This window comes from Lutra lutra, chromosome 14 (assembly GCF_902655055.1).
Source record: "Lutra lutra chromosome 14, mLutLut1.2, whole genome shotgun sequence".
Classification (NCBI taxonomy): Eukaryota; Metazoa; Chordata; class Mammalia; order Carnivora; family Mustelidae; genus Lutra; species Lutra lutra.
In genome coordinates this window covers 44098432-44122433 of record NC_062291.1, presented here as the reverse complement: position 1 = coordinate 44122433, position 24002 = coordinate 44098432, and the positions used below count along the sequence as shown (strand labels likewise).

Genomic DNA, 24002 nt, shown 5'->3' with positions numbered 1-24002 from the left:
TGTTGTCATAGAAAGAATCCCAACAGGGACCAGTGACGGAGTTTGTGGTTCAGAACCTGCCATTAACCAGCTAGGTGCGCTGGGGTGGGACCACCTGGGTCTTCTCAGTTTCCTCCTTTGCAAGGTAAACAAACATGTTTGGGGAGCCTGGGTGGCTCAGTGGGTTAAGGCTCTGCCTTCACCTCAGGTTGTGGTCTCAGGGTCCTGGGATCGAGCACCGCATCAGGCTCTCTGCTCAGCGGGGAGCCTGCTCCCCTCTCTCTCTCTGCCTGACTCTCTGCCTGCTTGTGATCTGTCAAATAAATTTAAAAAATCTTTAAACAAACAAACAAACATGTTTTCCCACGGCCTGCATAAGTCTTGGTGGAAGAATACATCATGCATATGGCCTCTGGGCTGCAGCTCCCAACTCCCCACGAGGCATTTACTCTACACAAGCATAAAAATCTCCCAAGGCATGAGCTTGGCACAGGGGGGTTGCTGTTTTAGCGGCCTCTCAATCTGCTGAGAGCTTTGGCTCTTACAGATGAGAAGTTATGTGTTGGCCAATGGTGAAATTGATATGGGGAAATACTGATCTAGAGTGATTTCACTCATTTTCAGATAAAGAAACCAAGACCCGGAGCTCTATCAACAATATAGCTAATGTTGAGGTCCTGCTAAGAGCCAGACTTTGGGCTAATTGATCTGAGGATGATTCCTACAGCAACTCTATGAATTAGAGACAATCATCCTTTGCATTTCCTGTGAGGAAGCAGGTTCAAAGCAGTTCAGAATTGACCTGAGGTCATGCAGTGATTTGTGAATGAAGCTGAAACAAAGCCCCATCTCCTGTCCCCGGACTCTGGGTCAAGCAGCTCATTCTATCCCACAGATGTTCATTTCCCATGCTTTTCCTGCTGTCAGTCCCCACTTAATCAAGCCCAACCACCCAGCAGGGCTGAGCAGACCACCCATATCCTCCTGGAAAACTTTCTTCGGATAACCCAGTTACCCCCTTTTCCTAATTTCTATCTTGCATTACTGGTTCATACATAAGTCAGGTTTTTTTCATGCCTACAAGATCACAGAAGACTTCAAGGGACAGGGGAAAGCAGGACATGGACAGGAATCAAGGGTTGAGCTCTGTTAGGCCAGAGAGAGAAGGGAAGACATCCCCAGCTGAAGGTGGGAAGGGCAGAGATGTGGGAATAGTAAGGAGTGCTCTTCTTGGTTTTGGGAGGAGGAGAGACAGGTGGGAAGCAGTGAGAAAATCATATTGGCTAGGTTGGAAAAGAGGAAGAGAGGGAAACCAACATTTCCTGGAAGCCAAGATTGTCAAAAATAGACCTGGCACAGAGCTAGGCATTTCATGTGTGCGCTAGGGTCCTAGGTATCTGCTTGGTCATACCTCACTGGTCTAAGCCTGCCTAGGCCTATAGGTTGGAGGAACTGGGGAATCTTCTGGAAAAGCTGAGGGAACCAGGAAGGCCATGCTGGACCAAAGAGCAGAGCTTTGGGGTCACAAGTGAAGAACGAATGAGCAGAGGGTGATGTCTATGATGCGATGAGGTAGTGATGAAGTTCTAGAACCTAGGTGAGGTTCGGTGGGCTGAGGTCCAGAGCTGATGACCAAGGAAAAATTCTTGAGACATCTTTGGTGCAAAATGGTGGTTTATTAAAGCACGGGGACAGGACCTGTGGGCAGGAAGAGCTGCTGCCCCGGGTTGTGAGGGATGGCAGGTTAGGTACCTTGCGGTTGGGGGAAGGTGAGGGGAAAGGAGGTTTCAACAGAGTTTTCATATGCTAAAGAGGGCCTACAAGGTGCCCAGATACTGGAGGACTAGCGGCTTGATCAATGTTGTCTTTTGGTCAGCCATTAACATCAAGATAGTTGGGAGATTCCTGGTGGGATGTCACAATCCTGCTATCAAGCGTCTTTGTTAGTGAGATTTAGGTTCAGAAGAGATTTAACTATACTTACATTTCCTTCTACCGCAGCCTCCTTCAGTTTTGTTTATGGAGGGGAGGGTGACATTAGGGCTTGAGGAACTGAGTTATTTGCCTCTGGAAATTGTGCTGTGGATAAGGTAAGTTCTTTGTAGATCTCTAGGACATTTGTAAACCAAGGGAGACTCCTGTCTTGTAGGATTGTGATTTCTGCAAGTTAACTCTTTGTTTCTCGCTTACGGCAGTCAGGGGTGCCTGAGGAATGTCACACACATTACCGAGGGGAGCGGGTGGAGAGGGGGTGCAAAGTGCCAGCTTTTGCTTTGTCCTCAGCCAGCCTCCTGCTCCCTCATCAGTAAGAGGCAGGCAACAAGTAGCAAAAACTCAAAGTGCTTTCTCTAAGAAGTCCTGAGGTCCTGCTCTGGGACTTTGCTCAGAGTATGATAACCAGAGGAGAGGGATGCTCTCTGCCTTCATGCAGAGACACCTCACACCTTTGGCATTGATGGCGATGCCCACAAAGGCTTGGCTTGGACAGTGTGTTCTGACACTGGATGTCCAGGGGGCATTCAGGGAGCCAGCTGCTCAGCAGAGTGGGAAAGTTCACGACACCATGGGACATGCCTCTGCGGTGTCCCCCAAGATCTCTGAATCTTTCCAATACCTTTAGGAGCAAGTGCTTGTAAGTACTAGTGAAACTGAATACTTACAATTTAGGAGGGGGCTTCTATTCCCACAGGCCTTCAAAATCTGGGAAACATGGGGTGTTGATTATTCACAACCACGCGGGGTAGAGTAATATTACTTCCCTTTTTCAGATGATGAAGAGATTATGTAACTTATCCTAATAAATGGGTAGAGCTGGATTTGAACCCTCACCCTTGAGCTGTCACGGGAAAGAATTTCCAGTGGCCCTTATGAGAAGCCAGGTCTGTCTTCACCTTCTCTAAGCCCAGGTACCCAGGCAGGGTCTTTGTAGCCCACAGCCTGGCTGGCATGGGGTGACCTTGCAGGTGGACAGCCAAGCTGGCCAGTCCAGGAGCCACTTGGCCCTGAGTCACTGCCCACCCGCCCCACCTTGCCACTCCCTGGCCTCTCTGGGCCTGGGGCTGTTGCTACCGAAGAGGATCCCCAACCCTCACCCTCAGGAATGGGTGATTCCAGGAGCTATAAGCCGCTAAGTGCTGTGACCAGGGCTCCCCTCCCTAATCCCCGGTCTGTCCCTGTTTATCCGATGGCTTCAGGAGGGGTGTGGAGGGGGCTGATGAGCCAGTGGGCAGCTGCTGGGCTTCCTGGGCCAAGACGACAGAGCAGTGCAGGGACAGGCCCCTGCCCGGGCTACAGAGGAGCCAGGAGCCATGAGGGTGGCAGTGGGCATGCTCTGGCTCCTGGCCCTCTGGGGGCACCCCCAAGCTCAGGGCTCCTGCCCGTCTCAATGCAGCTGCAGCCTCCACATCCTGGGTGATGGCAGCAAGGCCAGGTATGGCATCAGGTGTGGGGGATGGGTAGCCTCCTCCCCTCGCCCCCCTCCCCGGGTCCCTGTAGCATCTTGGCTGGGTTGGGAGGCCTGGATGCAGGGTCCCCAGAACATGGCTGGGTGAGACCTCCATCTTTGGGCCCTTGAGACCCAGGTGTCCAAGGGGACTGGTCTGTTCTGCATTGTCCTTAGCAAGGCATGGGAAGTACCAAGTCCCTTTACACATGGGAGTGAGGGTGGGGCACCAGTGTACCCACTCCAGGAAATCCTTCCTGAGTTCTCTTCCAGGATCCTGGTGGTGAGGAACCCTCTGCAGGGCAGGGGGATCTCCCCCTTACCTCTTTCTTTTCCTCTCTTTCCTTTCTTCTTCCCATTCCACCATCCTCCCTATAGCTCCCAGCCCCTTTTCTCCTGGGCCTCTTCCATTCTCTTGCCTCGCCTCCTGGGGGTACACAATCACATCCCAGGTATTTCATACCACCCTGTCCATAATGTGACCACCTGCCTTCTCCTGCTTTCTCCACTTTGGGCTCCTCTGGCCTAGCCTCCAGAAGCCTTGGCCTCAACCCATTTCTTTGGTCTTTTGGAAAGGCCAGGAATCCTCATTCCATATAGGCAAGTACCCCTCCATTCTCAGCCTTTTCTTTCACTTCCCTAAGCCCCACCTGAGCCCTGAGAGTACCTCCATCCTCTCCTCCTCCACTTCCATGGGATGTTCCAAAGCCCCTGTGATCTGTGAACCCTTGGTCTTCCACCATGGGCCACTCTCCTTTTTCTCTCTGGTCGTCTTTACACCATCTTTTCTCTGATATCTTCAACTTACCCACTAATGACCATTGCATTTCCCAACTTGCTCAGGGATTTTAGCTCCTGGCACAGGGTCTTTCCTAACATCTTTTCAACATCCTGGAATTGTATTCTCCTTTTCTTCCTTGTTTTAGGTGGCTGCTGGGAGCCACTGAGGTTTCTGATCAGAGCAGCAGGTTATCAGTGTGACACTTACAATGATCCTGGCAATGCATGTTGGGTTGATTGGGTGTGAGGGGATGGAGTGAATGGAGAGGCATTCCCATGAAAGGATATCCATGTGGTCTGAAGAACAAGAAAAGCTCCATTCTTGACTCATGTCTCTGATGTTCCAACCCATATGGATCATTCGATATAAGGATCCTCTCCCCAAGGAAAGCCAGAGCAGAGCCCTGAGCAGACCAGGAGATAGCCCACAGTGCAGGACAGTGTGACCAGGGTGAGGAAGAGCCTCCCCTGCCCACCGAACCGCAAAGAAAGCACAGGGCTCGACGTCACACAGCATCGGTGACAGACCTGGTCATAGAACCCAGGGCTTTAGGTCCATCTCCAGATCTCTTCTCATCTGATGATGCTGTCATGGGCAGGGATGAGGGGAGAGCACCCCCAGATTAACTTTAGGATTGAAAATAAAATTCCAAGGTCACTTTCCAGGGCCCTCAATGTCAGCCAGTGGCCATCCCTCCTCTGAAGCCGGAGCTCATCAGTTCTACCTGCCTGACAGTCCCATGACTGACATGCACGAGCCCACCTGCCTATTTTGTCCTAGGAGGGCAATGATGCCGTGAGAGGCTCTAGGGACCCTGAGGTCCTCAGTGGCCACAGGCACGGATAGCACAGTCAGGGGGAGGCTCCTCTTGTGTTCCAGATGTCTTCTTCAGCTTTCCTCCAACCAGTGCCTGTCAGAGGGGTCAGTCTTTATACCTGAGCTGCCCATCCTCCATGCTCCCACATCATGAACATGGTGTGTGCACTCTTGGTACTCTTGGCTACTGCACTTTCCTAGGGGGGGCCCGGTCTGGGCACCTGGACAGAGGGTGTCACCATGTTCTTTAGGCCCAGTTTGCCCCATTAGATGTGCTACTGGCCTGTGCTGGCTTCTTAATGATTTCTTTGATTCTTCCCTTGATGACATGTTTTCATGTTTTCCTACCTTTCAAGACATGTTATCCCACCACCACCTTCCTCCCACCTACAACAAGACCTTCTTCCTTGCAGCATCCAAACCTCCATTATCATTGAAAATACCACAGCCTCCAGTGTTCTTTCTTCCTTAGCTGGATTATAGGCTATATGGGGACAGGGACAGAGCATCAGTGAGTTGGCTATTCTCGTGAATCTCTACAGCACCCATCACTCAGGAGGGGGACCATGTATAGCTCAGGAATGTGAGTGGGTGGGAGTCACTGTGCCTTTTGTGGACACCACTGACCAAAAAAAGCCAACCAAGTCTAACCAGCAGACTTTGAGTATTCAAACTGAGCTGATGGATGCTGGCAGAGGGTGCTACCCTGGGAAGGCCAAAACGAACAATGTGTTGTGACATTATTACAGTAAGAGAACCAACTCGCCTAGCAAAGCAAACCATGACTCCTGTCCCCACCTTCTCCCCTGTGAGCCAAGAAGCCCTCTGGATGGAACAGGCTGGACAAGGGCTGAGTCCCTCAAGGAGTTTTATCTCCTTGAGAATCTTCCCCTCTTTACCTTATGTGACTGCGCTGCTCTCCAGGATAGCATGCAACACAGCCTTGAACGGCAGGCTCTTGGAGGGCAAGCCCTGCTTCCTTTTCTCTCTCTAGCCTCTGCTTTAGTGTTAAATTTAATAGAACAAGGTTTAGGATGTCGCTCTCTAAGCAGACGGATTGTTGCAAGGAGCTTGCAGTGCTGGGATGCCAAACTTTGTGATAGCGTCAATAAATAGCGTGGCACTATTCGAGGAAAGATTGTGGGTTCGAGGAAAGATATGCAGAGTGGGTACACAATGTGACCTCATTTGATCCCTGAAACCACCCTGAGAGGCGGAGTCTGTTACTGGAAACTGAAGAAATAGAAGTTATACAATGGACTCAAGGACACATAGCCCCAGGCAGATAGCCCAGATATGAATCCACCTGCTGAGCCCTAAAGTCCCAGCTCTTAGAGGCCTTCATCATCTTGTGGTCCCTGAGTCAGGGCAGTCCTGAAGGACCCGGTGTATGGCTTCCATTTCTGACGCCCACTGAGATAAATTATATATACATATAAAATGTTATAATATTATATATAATATATAATCTATATTTGTATATATTTAATATATTTATATATATAATTTATATTTATGTATATTTAATGAAGATAAGCCAAAGTGGTCACCAAAACTGAGATATAATTTAACAAAGGAACACTTTTAATACCTACGTCCCATGCTGAAGTGCACAAAATGATCTCGGGTTTACGAATACTATTCATTCTTAGTGCCGGCAGGCGGTGTGAGCTGTAATGAGAGAGGGCAGTTGAAGCTTGAGGTCCTTCAGGCCAGTGACGAGACCAAGGGGCGCTGTGCGAGGGTCTGAAAGCAGGAAGCACCCCCCACCCCGCCCCGCGGAGGGAAATCAGGAGGCTGCTTGTTTTCCGGACCACGTCCAAGGCCCACGGCAGCTCGGAGCCTGGGTTCGGTGGTCCGGAGTTCGGAGCAGACCAGAAGACACCTCGTGAAAGGAGGTCCCGGAGGCAGTGGGAGAGGGTGTCGAACCCCACAGGATCCTCACTCAAATGTCCCCCATTTCTGTGACCAGGACGGTGGTGTGCAGCGACCCCGACATGACCCTGCCCCCCGCGTCGCTCCCTCCCGACACCTCCAGACTGCGCCTGGAGCGGACGGCCATTCGCAGAGTGCCTGGGGAGGTCTTCAAGCCGCTGGGCCGCCTTGAGCAGCTGTGGCTGCCCTACAACGCCCTCAGCGAGCTCAACGCCCTGATGCTGCGGGGCCTGCGCCGCCTGCGGGAGCTGCGCCTGCCCGGGAACCGCCTGGCCGCCTTCCCCTGGGCGGCGCTCAAGGACGCCCCCCAGCTGCGGCTGCTGGACCTGCAAGCCAACCGGCTCGCCGCCGTGCCGCCCGAGGCCGCGCGCTTCCTGGGGAACCTCACCTTCCTCGACCTCTCCAACAACCAGCTGTTGAGGCTCCCGCAGGAGCTGCTGGCCACCTGGGCTCACCCGCAGACCGGGCCGGTCCTTCCCGGGCACCGCACCAGGCTGGTGCTAGGTAAGAGGCGGCATTCTTCTCTTGGAGCCACCTTGTGCGTGGGGCTTGGGTGGGGGGCGGGTGGGAGGGAGGTGGTGTCTTAGCCAAATTATTAAGCCTCTTTGAGTCTCTGTTCCTTACCTGAAAAACAGAAATCACGCCTGCCTTGTGGGTTCGAGGAAAGATTGGGTAAGAGGCACACACTGGCCTTTCCACTGGCCGCTTTGGAGCTCAAGCTGCTATCAGTGGAAAGCCCAGCGTTGCCTCTTCCTAGCTGTGTGTCCCTGGGGAAATTGCTTAGCTTCTCTGTGCCCTGGTTCCCCTCTGTAAAGAGAGAATGATAATAATATCTCTCTCAAAAGGTTGTGTTGCAAGTAAAAAGACAGTCCTTAGCATATGGTAGGTACATGTGGCAGGCACAGTAATGTCCCACCCAGCTCTCTGTCAAAGTAGGACTGGCTGCCCCCACTTTTCCAGGGGCTGTCAACAGCAGCCTTCAGCTGTCAGCGCTGTCCGGGACAGCCTTCACAGCAGAATAGCCTTGACGAAGGCCATGCACCCTTTCTGGACACAGCCTCCATCCCAAGACCTGTCAGGTGGGAGTCTTAGGGCCCAGCCACTTGGCATAACTAAGATGGGCTATTTGAGCTCCGGAACCCCCAGGGGTTCGCCAGACCCCCATTCATCTCAGCTCCATGTCTCCCTCCTGCTCTCTTCCTTCCTCTCCTCCTTAATGACCATGCTGTGTGCTAATCTTCATCTCGGGGTCTGCTTCCCGGAAACCCAACCTCTGACGATCTTCAAGGCTCATGACCACCTCCATCCCCTTGAGAGTCTCCTTGGAGCACTGAGTATGCATAGATGGCAGGAAGGTGGTGCTGGCTCTTTGCTAACTGGTCAGTCCTTACAGGCCATCTAGCATTAGTGTGGCCCTGAAGCTTTCCTAATTTCTTGCCCTCTCATAGAACTTGACCCTTGCCGCATCCCAGGGTAGATAGCACAAGTACAAGGCCCTTTGTTTTATAGAACAAACACAACCTAGGGATTAGTAGTAAGCAGTGGTTTGGGCCTAAGGCTCTTGTCAGATAGACTGGTTCTCTTTCCTCTGTCCTGTGAGGGGATGGGAACCTTGATGGCATTGTGGCAGAGGGTGGGTGGTAGGGAGTGGATGAGTAGTAGGAGAGACACCTTTTAGCAGGATGTGCCTGGGGCAGGCCTTGGCTCTATAGGGTTCAGCATCAGGGGCTAGGGAAAGCTTAGAATGGCTTGGGGCAGCTTCTGCCCTAAGGCCCAGGAGAGTCTCAGGAGGAGGGAATATTTAGAAGCCCTACTGACTAAAAGCAGGGTAGGGAACAGCAAACCCCATTCCAGCTCCACCCACCGGGCAGACTCTCTTACCTGATAAAGAATAGTATAGGAGAGTACTTACATGGAAAAAATTGTTTATTTGAAAATAAAATTTAACTAAGTGCCCTTTAAATGATATATTCATATATATTGTATATGTTTTACAGAAAAAGCTAAAGACTCTTTTGTTCCTTCTTCGAATTCTAATTCCTACTTCCCCTTCTAACATGTAGCCACTGTTATATTTGCATGCTCCCTATCTTTTAGAATGCATTTACATGCATATATATATATATATATATATACATGCACATAGAAATTCTTTGTGTGTTTTACGTAAAATTTCATACTGTACAGACCATATTGTATATATCAACCAGCACTAACTTTTTCACTCAACAGTATGTCTTGGAGATCTAGTTACTACAAATGGATCCATTTCGTTTTTTGTAAACTGCATAATTTTCCATAGTAGACTTACACACAGTTAATTTAGCCATTCTCCCTTTAATGGACCTTTAGATTCTTTCCATTATTTTACTAAAACCTATGATGACACAGAGAACATTCTTGACAATGCCTCCTTGTGCATGCAAATGTTTCTCTAGGATAGGCACTGAAAAGGGGAATCCTAGGTCATGGAGTGCGCACATTAGACATTTTGAGATCAGTCTGATAGTCTCCAAGTGGCTGGGCCATTTCTCCCCCACGCCCACCAGTAATGCGTGAGACCACCCATGCAGATGTTCCCACTCTGAAAGTTTATTGCCCATCAATGTGGGGTCTTGATTCTAGGTGCTGGGATGCAGCAGAAAAGAAGATAGATGAAAATCTCTTCCCTCATGAGGCTAATAATGAAAATGGTTGGAACATTTAACTTTTGCCAGTCTGAGGGGTAAACATTTCCCTGTCATTTAACTTTCCTGTTTGGATTAATTCTTTGGGGACTCTCTTACAACAGGTGAAAGCCAGCTAGCTCACCACCACAGTGGGGCAGGGACAATTCTCGGGGTGCATTTAACCAGTGACACAGGGTAGCAGCTACCAAATGGATGGGGTGAGGAGGGGTGGGGGAAGAAACTGGTATCCTCCCAGCAAGTGTTCAGAAGGACCTCAGAGTCGTGGATGTACAAGCAGATGCAGTCAAATGCTCTGCCCCTGAGCTATACCCCCTGTACAAGCAGATGAATGTAATCCCCCCACCCCCTGATGTTTCTGCTTCCAACCGTATCACATATATGTATGTAAAAAAATCATATGCCATTGATTCTCAGACATACTATCAAATTTTGTAACAATCTTTGGAAAATAAAAAGATACCACATTAAATGCATTCATTTCATATTTTAAAAATGCAAACATATAAAAAGAAACTGTGACTTAAAAGTGAGGACACATAATACCCCTCTATCTGTAGAAGGTTCTTGGGCAGGCTGGGTACAGAGATGTACTTTCATCTTTATAAAGAAGTTCAATTTTAAATTAAAGAATTCTGCGGATATGACATAGGATTTGATTTCCTGGACTCCTCACTCCTCCACTTTTTTTTTTTTTAAAGATTTTATTTATTTATTTGACAGAGAGAGAGATCACAAGTAGACGGAGAGGCAGGCAGAGAGAGAGAGAGAGAGGGAAGCAGGCTTCTTGCTGTCACTCCTCCACTTTTGAGCTGTGCCAAAGGGGTCATGGCTCAGGACAGTCACCTTCATTGCTAGCGTGATGCTGAAAGTGCCATGTAAGCCGGGAGGACAGAGGTCAAGGGTCAGGGGTCATGAAAAAACTTGGGGAAATTTTGAATTTGAGAATTTTGAGAAATGGATTTGGGCACTTGGCAGGTGTTGCTGAAATACTCAGTGCCTGACCAGTAGCCTGAAAGGCTCAGTCCAAGGATGGCAGAAGGAATTGCCAATTTTTTCAGCATGATACATGACTTACCCAAAAGCTTACTATGATTTACCTTTGTTTATGCTTGTAGCAGCTCTGAAAGGGAAGTACTGCTGCCATTAAGATTAAGAACCAGCCTTGGGGCGCCTGGGTGGCTCAGTGGGTTAAAGCCTCTGCCTTCAGCTCAGGTCATGATCTCAGGGTTCTGGGATCGAGCCCCGCATCGGGCTCTCTGCTCAGCGGGGAGCCTGCTTCCCTTCCTCTCTCTCTCTCTGCCTGCCTCTCTGCCTACTTGTGATCTCTGTCAAATAAATAAATAAAATCTTTAAAAAAAAAAAAAGATTAAGAATCAGCCTTAAGGTTCCACAGCTAGAGAGGCAAGGAGCTGGACCTGGAGGCCAGTTCTGCTGACTCTGAGCTCAGGACATGCCTTGTCCTCCCTGAGGGGGAAGAGAAGCTGGGTGTGGGGATCTGAATATCGCAGCCTCACCACTTGCCTCCCTTCTCACCCCTGCAGGGCTGCAGGACAACCCCTGGGCCTGCGACTGCCGCCTCTATGACCTGGCCCTTTTCCTGGAAGGCTGGGCCCCACATCTGGCTTTCATAGAGGCCAGGCTGAAGTGCGCCAGCCCACGCAGCCTGGCTGGAGTGGCCTTCAGCCAGCTGGAACTGAGGAAGTGCCAGAGTCCGGGGCTCCGTCCAGGGGCGGCCAGCGTCAGGTCCCCGCTGGGCAGTGCGGTATTGCTACGTTGTGGGGCCACCGGCGTCCCTGGGCCAGAGATGAGCTGGAGGAGAGCCAACGGGCGCCCACTCAAAGGCACAGGTGTGTGGGCTACAGAGACTGTGCAGGCTCAGTTGGGGGAGGTCAGGGGACAGTGGCTCTCAACCTGTCCTACGTGTTCCAGGAGACATTTGATCCAGGGCCATAGAATCTGGGCCCACCTGGGAGGAACAAGACTCTGCCTAAATGGTGGAAGATACTCTCAGTATATTTAATATTTAGAGTAAGTGTCCAGCTGTAATTGTTAAGCCAGTATCATGAGAAGTAATTAACCACATGAGTTACCATCTCTTGAGCACCTCACGTGTTAAGTCTGCTATGCACACATGTCACTGAATTTTAAAGAACAACCTGATTATCCTTCTTGTTTTGTACGTATGCAGACCCTGAGAGGCTGAGCACTTGGCTTACAGAGCACAGCCTGTGTTCTTTCTGCTGTGTAGACAGAGATGGTTCATCTCTGGCCTGGGGTGGTGGGGTTTGCAGGAGTCATGGCCCACCTATGGGCAGAAAGGCGGTCAAGGAGCAATCATTTTTTAGCGCCTGACCAGAAAACCTTATGTCTCTTTCACTTTCTTCGGCGTCTCCTTCAGTTAGGTTGGCAAGTGTTTCTCTAAGACTGTGAGTTTGAAATCAGTTTACAAGCAAAACTGGATCGAGATCTCCATTATGTAAAACAGAGCTGGAAATGCTGGTGTTGGGGTGGCAAGTGGGTCTGGACAGGGTCGCCAAGCACTTTCAGCTGGGCCTCTGTCTCATGTTCACCTGACCTACCTTACCCCCCGAAGGGCTGCCTCCTGCCCCAAGGAGTCCATTCTATAGGACTCCAGAGCCCTGGAGAATATTGCTTGAATACTGCAGATTTGGGAAGGCAAATCATCTTTAGACTTGGCCTGAGCCAGGTCTCCCCACTCTGAACCCCAGTGATCTTGATCCCCTTGGCTAGTCTAAGGAAAGTTGAACGACTTCCAGTGTCTTCTCGGAATGACAAGGTCTGCTGTGTATACAAGAGTATGCACAGTCCGGGGACTATGAACTTGGCCCTGGCGAGAAGCTGGGGGCTGATGAGCCCATTCATTTCCCCCCTCTTATGCTTCTTTCCCCACAGTGCACCAGGAAGTCTCCAGCGATGGCACAAGCTGGACACTGCTGGGCCTGCCTGCTGTGTCCCTCCTCGACTCTGGAGACTACATCTGCCAGGCCAAGAACTTTCTGGGAGTCTCTGAGACTGTCATCTCCCTATCCATCACGGAGCCTCAGGCTTCCACAGAACGGAGTGGGAGCCTAGGGGCACTGTGGACAAGGACAGGTGAGGGGGCGGGAGCTGCTGCATACAACAAGATGGTGGCCAGGCATGTCCCTGACATCCCTGGACCTGCTGTTCTGGCCACTGGGTCCCCTGTGCCCAACACAAAGGAGGAGCTGACCCTCCAGCACTTCCAGGTGGGGACTCCAGGAGAGCGCTCGAATGAGCAGGCAGGACGCCAGGAGGCCCGAATGGTGAGGTCTCTCAAGGTGGTGGGAGACACTTACCAGAGCGTGACCTTGGTGTGGAAGGCCCCCCAGGCTGGGAACACAACCACCTTCAGTGTCCTGTATGCAGTCTTCGGGCAGCACAACATGTGGCGGGTGGTGGTGCCACCTGGGAAGACCAGCGTCACCATCCGTGGGCTGACGCCCAAGACGAAGTACATAGCGTGTGTCTGTGTGCGGGACCTGATGCCCCAGAAGGAGCAGTGTGTCATCTTCTCCACGGATGGGGTGGTGGATGCCGAGGCCACTCAGCGGCTCATCAACGTGGTGGTGATCAGTGTGGCCGTTGTCATCGCCCTGCCCCTCACCCTGCTCGTGTGCTGCGGAGCTGTGCAGCGGCGCTGCCGCAAGTGCCACACGGGGGGCTCTGCTGAGGCCACGGGGGCCTATGTCAACCTGGAGAGGCTGGGCTACAGCGAGGACGGCTCCGAGCTGTCCCAGCACAGCCTCAGTGAGGCCGACAGGCTCCTCTCCGCCCGGTCCAGCCTGGACTCTCAGGTCCTGGGCTCCAGGGGGGGCAGGCGGATCAATGAGTACTTTTGCTGAAGGGGGGGCACTCCCCTCCAGATGCCCACACACCTGCTCCAGCCCATTCTCCCTCGGCCCCTCCCACCTGCTTACCTGACAACTGGGTCCACACTCATCCACTCTTTCCCTGCTCGGGTACCCACTTCCTCAGACCTTTACCCACAGCGACAACCGGTAACACTTATTAAGCACTTCTGGTATGCCAGGAAATGTTCTAAGTGCTTTATATACATTAACTTAATCCATTCTCATCACAGCCCTTTGCAGCAGGCGCTATCTGTTCCCCCCATTTTCCTGGAGAAGAAACTAGGGGATTAACCAACTTGCCTGTATCAGTCAGGTTTTTTTTTTTTCTGTGTAACAAATAAAAGCAAAACCTCGGTGGTACATGGCAATAAGCGCTTATTTTCACGCAATGACAGGTCTGCGGGTTGACCCAGGTGGTTCTGCCCCATGAGTTCTCTTTGTGGCCCCAGATGGAAAGAAAGTCAGTGGCTGCCTGGGGCAGGCGGCTTTCCTGGAGGGGTGGGATGATATCAGAAACATGAGCAGAAATAGGTGACGTCTCCTGAGTTCTCAACTTTAGAACTGGCATGCTGCCCTTTCCGCCCATATCCTACCTGCCAAAGCAAGTCCCAGGGCCAAAGCCAACTTTCAAAGAGCAGCCAAGGACCGTTCTTGCAGCGATGTGATGGTGGGGCAGGAAATGGCTTGCTGAGCAGTGACCTGATCTGCTGCATTGCACACAAGGCTCACAGCGAGCCAATGACAGCTCCGGAATCTGGACCAGGAATTGGTTCCAGAGCGGACAGTCCTTACCACTCCCCTCACTGGCATCTTGATTACATTTATGCTAACTCACATACTGGGGTCCAGCCTCGGCAGGTCCAGGTGTCCCCGAAGGAGGAGTGGTGCTGGCAAGATGAAAGGGAGAGACACACAGTGAGTTCTGGTCAGTAGTCAGGCATCTCCATCTTTTTTTTTTTTTTTTTTAAGATTTTATTTATTTATTTGACAGAGAGAGATCACAAGCAGATAGAAAGGCAGGCAGAGAGAGAGAGAGGGAAGCAGGCTCCCTGCTGAGCAGAGAGCCCGATGTGGGACTCGATCCCAGGACCCTGAGATCATGACCTGAGCCGAAGGCAGCAGCTTAACCCACTGAGCCACCCAGGCGCCCGGCATTTATTCTGATTATTGAGCTTCTTATATACACAGTTTAATTGGGGTAGGGGGTTACAAGCACTTATCAGATAATTTCCTCTTTGTTCACCTCATGTTATTTTAGTTAAGCCATAATGGTACAGACTGGCACCAGGGATGGGGGACAGGGTCTTGCTTCTTGAGTAATCATGTCCCTCAGAAAGCCGTGGGAGGTAGCACAAATATGTGCTTTTTGGTAACTTATTCTTGGGCCTGCAGGAAAGCAAGATGTAGGTTAATGAAAAACAAGAAGCTATAGGGATGAACTAGATAATAAAGAACTGTAGGAAAACAAGAGATAGGTTCATGGAAAATGAGAAGTTTTCTGTAGAAACTAAGGATATAGGAGGGAAGTAGGAACAAGAAGGTGTTACCTTTGCAGGAGGTAGGGTGTATTTTAATGGCTCAGTTTGTGAAAGCTTTGGACAAACATCAACTTAGGTAGGAAACCGTCTATTGCGGTCCACATTTAAAGTTCTCCATTGTCCTAGGTACAGAATAATTTATCTCCTTGGAGTTGCTCCGGCCCATAAGCCTGAGAGATGTTTCCGGCAGATTAGCAAGGGGTCTTTATTTGAGAGAGATACGGGTATCAGAGGAAAAGGCAAGAGACTAACAGACCTTGCTTAACTGCAGGGCTATCCTGCCCTCTGCAGTCACCTGCGGGGGCGATCCCGCCCCAGCAGGGCTAGGCCAGCATTAGTTCAAACCTTAACCTAGTGGGGCAATGCCCTCGACCAGGCCTCGTGGCCCCCAACACTCACGGACACGCACACACACAGTCTCTTTATGCATTAGCCACAATCATTCAGTACCACCCATGCAGGGATGCATGCTGTGTCCTCACTGTCTACACTTAGGGATTCTAACACTTTTGTCTCTGGGTGCCATTCTTCCTAGATCATCATTTGATTTTCAGTAATTTCTAAAGGTTTAGATGATGCCGAAGAGACTCCTGCTCATTTACTCTCCGGCTGGAGGAATGTGAGTCTGAGGGAGCATTCACGGTGGGTGGCATGGAGCATTCAACATACAGCTCACCTCGGTCCCCATGCAGCAACCTTTGTTATTGGACTAAACTTCCCTGGGTGCCTGAGGGTGTCTCAGGGCCTTCCCAGTTATTCAGGAAGCCATTTCAAAGTGGAATTCCTGTTCAATTTGTTTAAAACTGGGGAACCGCTGAGAGGTTGTCTCTGCACACAAGTGAGGGTGAATGTTCCCAGCAAAAGGGTCGATATTGTGTCTTGTCTGCAGGACTGAGATCTAACACCAGGGTGTTTGGTGCCAAGGCCTTTAGCTAACAACTGAGGAAATTTGGGGATAGCAAGAGGTTCAAGGAAACTATTTTGCTGGTATCAACTAAGAGACTCCGTATTGTGTTGAACCATTCCCAAATATGAAACACTGTGATGTAGTGATTTCTTTCCTTTCTTGAAGATTTTATTTATTTATGAAAAATAGAGAAGAGTGAGGAGGAGAATGAGAGTGAGTGGGGGGGGAGGGAGCGGTGGGGAACAGAGGGAGAGGGACAAGCAGACTCCATGCTGAGTGCAGGGCTTAATCCCAGGACCTTGGGATCATGACCTGAGCTGAAACCAAGAATCAGACACTCAACCAACTGAGCCACCCAGGTGTCCCAGTGCAGTGATTTCTAAAGTTTCTGTACTCCCTCTCATATTTACAAAAGACCTTGCAACATATGACCTTACAACATATTTTCCTATTCTCTTTCATTTGATCTTTACATCAACCCATTATGGAGGCAAAGCTACTTGATTTTACGGATGAAACAACAAGTCCAATTAGTTGAATAATTCATAGAGGGTAGCAATCAGTTTTTCTTGGAGGGTCTAAGCCTTTGATAACTTTCTGCCAGGTTAAGGGTCTTTATTCAGTGGTGATCTCTGCAATGCAATCTACAGCAAGTTCAGTATGGAAATGTTTTTTTTTTTTTCAAGTCACTGAAAACCTTAAGAACCGTAAGACCACCAGTATACATGCACATGGTATTTCCATATATGGATATTTTCTGGCCATCATCTGGAGGATACATCTGAACATAATTTAAGGGCCATAGCCATTGGTGAGAGAAATTATTTACTTGGAAGATGACAAGACCGCTGTCTACATCATGGGTCAATAAACTTATTCTGTAAAGAAAATCAGATAGTAAATAGTGTAGGCTCTGTCACTCCTACTCAGCTCCTCTGATGGAATGTGAAAGCAGCCATAGACAATATGTAAGTTAATGGGCATGGATGTATTCCAATAAAATGTTATTCACAAAAACAGGTGGCAGGCTGGATTTGGCTCCCAGGCTGTAGTTTTCCAAACCCTGATTGAAATTTATCAAGGTATTTCTGCTGTCGAGACCCAAGACTCAATTCTGATTGTTAGATACATGAGATTGAGAGGCTTTCCTCAAATTAGCACAAATGCAACAGATGAAAGCAGCCACCTATTGAAATAGGAAATTTCCTCTAAATGATTGATAGAGCCAATCAAGATTGAGAAATTATTGGCCTAAAGACAAGTAACATCCAATTCGTTTTATTAAATTTTGTTTGATGAATATTCAGGAATTGAAAGCAAGAATTTGTTAGTGTTTATCCAATATTATGTGGATGTGTGTGTGTGTAAGAGAGAGACAGAGACAGAAAATTCAAACTTTTCCATGATTCATTAGACCTACTTGGGTGGGTCTGGGTGGAATGACCCCCAAGATGCTTTCAATTCCCCTTGTTGTTATATCTCTTGAGTTTAGGGACAACACTTAGTTATTTGAGGTAAATGACATAATCCAGCTTTAATTGTCCCAATCTCTTGCCTTAGTTGACAACACAGCTACACATCTGTGCCCACATGCCAAATAAGAAAATCAGAAGATGAGGGAGGTCAAGAGAGAAGGAGCAGTGCAGAAGTGGCCTGCGTAATTCCAGAGATGACATACCAGTGGTTGTTACTCTCAGGCTTTCAGCAAACCAATGGAATGTTAGGTTCAGCTGGATTCACTGGAAGAGGGTAGCCTGGGATGAACATAGAAGAAATTGTGGGGGATGGAGATATCTTTAGTTCCTTATATTTGGAGGTGAGAAAATAATTCACTAGTGGGTTGTGATGCAGTGAATTAAATCAAATTTTCACAAAAAGAAAGCTTGATAAAATCTTGACCAATCTGGTGCAAACCTCTGGAGTGAGATCAGAGAGCCCCCTCACCATTAGACCAAACTCTCTGGGCCCTCGGGACCTCTTCACCCTCAGTTGCTGCATATGGGTTGCTTTGGGAAGGGCATGATCTCATGCAAGCAATCTTTGCAGCTGAGCATGAACCCATTCCTTGAAGGGGGTCTAGGCCACACATCTCTATGTCTAGCACAAGCTTTGCACCCACTGCACTTTCTTTGTTTTGATTTTTACCTTAAGAGGACTTCAGAGATCTAGCCATATTGTAGAGCTAGACAAGAAACTTGAACAAATATATCTGGCTTGGATGGAAAGCCTGGAATGTAATCAGCTTAGTTGGTGACCCATTTTCCTCATCACTGGTTAACTACTAAGAGGATTTTCTTCCTTGAGGCCTTTTGTACAGTATAATGTATATCCTGAGTCTTAGGGGAGCTCATGGAATGTCAATATTTACCAGGAAGTACCTTGTAGTCTCTTGTAGACAGCATATGGGTGGGTCATCCTTTTTTAAAATATTTTTTTATTCATTTAAGAGAGAGAACAAGGAGGGGGAGCAGCAGTTAGAGGAAGAGGGAGAATCAGTCTCACTGCTGAGAAGAGAGCTTGATGTAGGGCTTGATCCTAGGACCATGGAATCAGCTGCTCTTCAAAAGTCTGTTGGTGTAGGAAGGGAATTAACATAATTACTGTATGTTAGATACTTTATTTTACATAACCTCAAAGTTTCCTAGAAACACAGTAAAGCATTTATTAATTTCCTCACTTTGCAGAGGAGAAACTGAGACTCCTGGAGGTTAAGTGACCTTCCAAAGATCTCAAGACAAGGAAGCATCAACTAGAGAGAAGACTCCATGGCGTAGGGTCTAAAAAGCTTTGCCCACCAGTGGATTCCTTGCACCTAGAAAGTGTGTGGAGAGGGCCAATAAATAGTTGTTGAATAATTAAGAAGTGGAAGAGCAAGTGCCCCAAATCACATATATCTCACCTTAAAACATAAGTCTCATGTTTATCATGTGAAATACACAGCATTCAGGGAAAGTTGTGAGATCCAGGATAACACACACATTTCCTTAATCAGAAAATGCAGTCTTGTGGTTTAACCTCTGCACTGTGATGCTTCTCTGACTCTGCTCATCCATGTGGCAGAGACAGCTGTCTTAATGCAGTATACGAATGAATCCATCACATGAGGTTTGGGGAGAAAACCAGGGACGACAGTGGTCCCATCCTTGTCACCCACCATCTGCATTCGCTTCTAGAGAGTGGTTGAAAATTTGAGCTTTCAGGAGCCAATTGTGATAAATGAAGTATTAGATGGATTCTGGCTTGATAACCAGAACCACAGTGCTCAGGAGAGTATTACCTGCTTGTTTCTGAGATCATTTTGTAAGAAACTGAGGGAAGGCAGTATCAGTGCTGAATAGGACAATTGGTTTAGAGTTTGCTTCGCAGACTGAAGAACCAGACAAAGGGTGAATTCTGTGATCTTAGTTAAGGGGCACAGCTTCCTCTTCATGGATTCTTATTGAGCTTGGGATCTGGGCCATAACAGACCTATGAGCATCCAGGGGCTTTGCCACTGCTGTGCTGACCTACATCACCATGGATTACCAATAATAGGATCTGCCACTCGGAAGCTTGGGCTATACTTATTCAAAACTTGCAAGGTGATTTCTTACAGAAGAATATGGCTTCAGTTTCCCATTATTTCCTGCTAGTTCTGGTCTTTCTGGATTCACATGCAGCTCAGCCACCCTGTCTGCCAGGATGTACCTGCTCAGAGGACAGTTTTGGCAGGTGGGCTATGCTGACAAGATGCCAGGAGGTTGTAGGGGGTGGGCTTTCTTTAGAGATGAAGTGGAGTGGGAACAGACCTAGATTTGGCAGGAAATCAGCCAAATCTCTAGTTGGTGCTGAACTTTGGAGAACTGTGCACTTTTACCAAAATGGGTCTCTTTTATTTCAAGTGAATAACACCTACTTTTTTCTTTAAATTCATATACCTAATGCTAGAATAAACCTGATATCACTTGCCTGATGTTCTTCTTTCTTAAAGATATATGTACTTATTTTAGAGAGAGACAGAGAGTGAGAGAATGTGCATGAGTTGGGGGAGGGGAAGAGGGGGAGAGAGAAAGAGAGGTAAAGTAGACTCCCCGCTGAGCTGGGAGCTCAATTCAGGGCTTGATCTCAGGACCCTGAGATCATGACCTGCATGTAACCAAGAGTCAGTCGCTTAACTGACTGAGCCACCCAGGAGACCCCCCCCCCAATATTCACCTTTTGTGGTTTCTTGTACAGGGCTCTGCAGTGCATATCTATCTCTTTAGGAAAGATCCCAAGGAGCCATCCTGAACAGTTAAAGTTGTTGAGAATTGAAAATTCACCCTTATTTGAACTGCCTCGAGGGTCCTTCATCAACATGAGCATATTGGAATACCTTTGGCTTAATTTTAACAACATCTCTGTGATACACCCAGGAGCCCTAGAGCACCTGTCAGAACTGAAAGAGCTGAGACTGGAGGGGAACAAACTCCGTTCAGTACCATGGACAGCATTTCAAGCCACACCTCTCCTGAGGGTCTTGAATCTCAAACACAACAGGATTGATGTGCTCCCTGAGCTAGCCCTTCAGTTCTTGATCAACCTGACCTACCTTGACCTATCCTCCAATAGGCTTACAGTTGTATCTAAGAGTGTCTTCTTGAACTGGCTAGTCTATCAGAAACACCCGCAGCCTGGCTGTGGAGCCAAGGTTCTCTCCAGCATGGTGCTAGCACTGCACAACAACCCCTGGGTATGTGACTGTCGCTTGAGGGGACTTGTCCAGTTTGTAAAGTCCATCAGCATCCCGGTCATCCTGGTGAATTCCTACCTGATGTGCCAAAGCCCTCTCTCCAAGGCAGGGCAACTTTTTCATGAAACTGAGCTCAGTGCTTGCATGAAGCCACAGGTCTCAACCCCCAGTGCCAGTGTCACCATCCAGATGGGACAGAATGTGACCCTGAGATGCCAGGCATGGGCCAGCCCTTCACCAACCATTGCGTGGACTTACCCCCTGAGCATGTGGAGGGAATTCAATGGTAAGCCACAGACACCCTCTCAATGTATCTGGGGGAATAGTGAGGTCTTACAGCAACCGAGGCCTCAGTAGGGATGTTCTATACTGGATCAATCGCAAAGTAAGGGTGCTGGTAAGATTGGGGTGGGCCTGAATTATACCCACCACAACAGAAAGTTTCCAAGACAGTGTTCCACTACTGGCATGATTTCAAATGGTTGCATGCAGATCTCTATGGGATATATATATATATATAGACTTGACATATTGTATAAATATTATAAAATTATATATGAACAAATATGTTCTTTGAGAGTCTTCTAGATGCAAAATACTATGCTGTGTATTTTTAAATCATAGAATTTCTGACTAGGACTGATTCTAGAGATTATCTATTAATTATTTCCTAAAATTTCTGGAGCAGAATCATCTGGGGTACTTGTTAGAAATAAGATTCCCAGGCCCTGCCCTGGAGATTCAGATTCCTTGTGTCTAGGGAAGGGTCTGAGGTTAATGTATATTGACTAGGGTTCCTCTTCCCCACTCCTCCTTTTCCAAGTAATTCTTACCATTGGGCAAGGTTGGGAATTCCTACATACTGGTTGAATTTTATACTTCCCACCACTGTGTTGTTCAGATCTTGTTGGTTTGAAGTTGTAATACTGGGACCCTGGGTAAGGAAATGACCCCCATGGGCCCCAACATAGGGATTCAAGCCTGCCTCTTGTGTCCTGAAACTCTATGCTCTCTTTTCATAACTCAGCTGCGATCACCTTATTGCTACCCTACAGGGTTGGGACACAGCACAAGGCCAAGGATGGCCTCTCTGATGACATCTTAATGCTGTCTAGACAACAACTAGAAATATATGAGTAAAACTTGAGAAATACAGTTAGTTACCCATATATTTGTTAAGCATAGTGACAAACTGCTGGAAGATTAAAAAATACCTAACAAAATGAACTGTTGACTTTTTCCTATCATTTTAATCACATCTTATTGGGTTAAGATTAAATACCAGTGGAGAAATGTAGGATTTATTTTGTAGCATCTTGAAGAACAGTGAGATGCACGCACATGTCTTTTTTAGTGTTCTGTAGTCAGTTTCTTTGGTACCATGTTATATGTATCCTCTCAGTAATAACACAGCTCACACTGAGCACTTACTATCAGACTTACTATCAAACTTACTATCATTTTACCAATGAGGAAATTGAGGCCAAAAGTATCTAAGCAACTGGTCCAAGACCATACACTTTTAAGGGATAGAATCTAGGCATTTGGATCCAGACTCTAAGCCTCTCCATATCTGGGAAGTAAAAAGGCAATTCTTTTAAATATTTTTTTAAGATTTATTTATTTATTTTGGAAATAGAGAGAGCACAAGTGGTGGGGAGAGATAGAGGGAGATGGAGAGAGAGGGAGAAAAGCAGACTCCCTGATGAGCATGGAGCCCAACACAGGACTCGATCTCATGACCCTGAGATCATGGCTTGAGTTGAAACTAAGAGTTGGATGCTTAATTGACAGAGCCACCCAGGTGCCCCCAAAAGACAATTTTTGAAGTGCACAATACCACATCGTTATAAGAGATCTCCCCAAAACCATGCTGTTAGCTCAGCAACACTTCTGGTGGTTTGCTGCTGGGAACAGCTAGTGAGGTTGGAAGTGTGGTCTTTATAGGCGGAAGAACGAGGTTCCTGATCAGTCACTGCCTCTGAACATCTCTCCCTGTGGGCAAGTTGCTTATTCACTCCTATCCTCAGCTTCTTATGTGTGAAACTGGGGTACTTACCTTACAAGGGGGCTGAGAGGCAAATACGCAGCACCAAACATTGCTTAATAAATGGTCACCTCCAGCTTAAAAAGAAATAACTGGCATTGCTGAACTGTCCAGCTTTTTGTCAGAGATGTGTCTATCGAGCTGCTTTGCTCTCTCTTTCCCAGTGTTGACTTCGTCTACTGCAGAAGACACTGCTCTGTCGGAACTGGTCATACCTGCTGCCCATCTGGTAGACAGAGGCAATTACACCTGTGTGGCCTCCAACTTCCTGGGTAGGAGCACTCTTGTCATCTCCCTCCACGTCCAGCCCACCCAGGCCCTGCCTCCTTATTTCCCTTCACAGGACAATGCCTATGTTGACCTGAGGGTCATCAAGCAGACAGTGCATGGGATTTTGCTGGAGTGGTTGGCAGTGGCAGATGCCCCCGAGGAGAAATGGTTCACCCTCTACCTTACATCAGATGAAACGCTCAGGAAGGAAGTGGTGCACCTTGGCCCCGGAATCAACACGTACGCTGTGGAGGACCTCCTTCCTGGCACGAAATATGAGGCATGCCTCAGCCTGGAGGGCCAGCCCGCACGCTGGGGCCGGTGTGTGGTCTTCGTGACGGGCAGAGACCACCACGAGCTGGAGGGCCGGGAGAGCCTGCTGCATGTCGCAGTGGTCCTGTGTGCTGTGCTGCTTGTGGTGCCCGTGGGTGCCTACGTCTGGGCAGCCCAGGCTCCCTGCAGCTGTGGGGAATGGAAGCTGCACTGCTGTCCTCAGCGCAGGAAGGCCCCCAGGTGCCCACGTGCGGCGCCACAGCAGTGGGACTCCTCCTGCAGAGAACCCATAGCAGTCTGTGAGGATGGCCTGGGCCCCAGAGATGCTGAAGGGCATGAGGAGAAAGACAGAGAGGAAGACTGGGGCTGAACAGCTCAGGCTGGGCATGGCAGTCATGGGGGGTGGGCATTGTGGCAGGGAACGTGGGGCATTAGTCCCCAAACCCAACCTCTGTGGCAACTCAGCTTGCCTTGACCCACTTATTCAACACTATTTATTCAGCACTTACTCTGTTCCAGGCACTGAACTTGACACAATGATCAGGAAGACACAATTCTTCATGGAAGGGATGCTGGTCCAATTAATTATCTTACTATGCATGATGGCTAGAAGTCAACACATATTACTCTTTCCATAGATAGAGCCCTGTAACAATTACATAGGACATGCCGCATGTGCTATCCTGTTGGAGAAAGGTAGAATTCCACCCCTTTCTAGAG

General features: G+C 48.6%; 2 protein-coding genes across 2 annotated transcripts; both read left to right on the top strand.

The window, feature by feature from the left end:
• The first annotated feature begins 12 nt into the window (after nucleotides 1–12).
• On the top strand, nucleotides 13–13890 carry LRIT1 (leucine rich repeat, Ig-like and transmembrane domains 1). Its single transcript, XM_047702587.1, has 4 exons — nucleotides 13–124; nucleotides 6991–7457; nucleotides 11185–11490; nucleotides 12557–13890. The coding sequence occupies exons 2-4, from the start codon at nucleotides 7016–7018 to the stop codon at nucleotides 13525–13527; spliced, it is 1719 nt and encodes a 572-aa protein (XP_047558543.1). The 5' UTR covers nucleotides 13–124; nucleotides 6991–7015; the 3' UTR covers nucleotides 13528–13890.
• A 5692-nt stretch (nucleotides 13891–19582) lies between these two features.
• On the top strand, nucleotides 19583–23652 carry LRIT2 (leucine rich repeat, Ig-like and transmembrane domains 2). Its single transcript, XM_047701614.1, has 3 exons — nucleotides 19583–19692; nucleotides 20197–20978; nucleotides 22904–23652. Exons 1-3 carry the CDS (start codon nucleotides 19583–19585, stop codon nucleotides 23650–23652), a joined length of 1641 nt encoding a protein of 546 aa, XP_047557570.1.
• The last annotated feature ends 350 nt before the right edge of the window (nucleotides 23653–24002 follow it).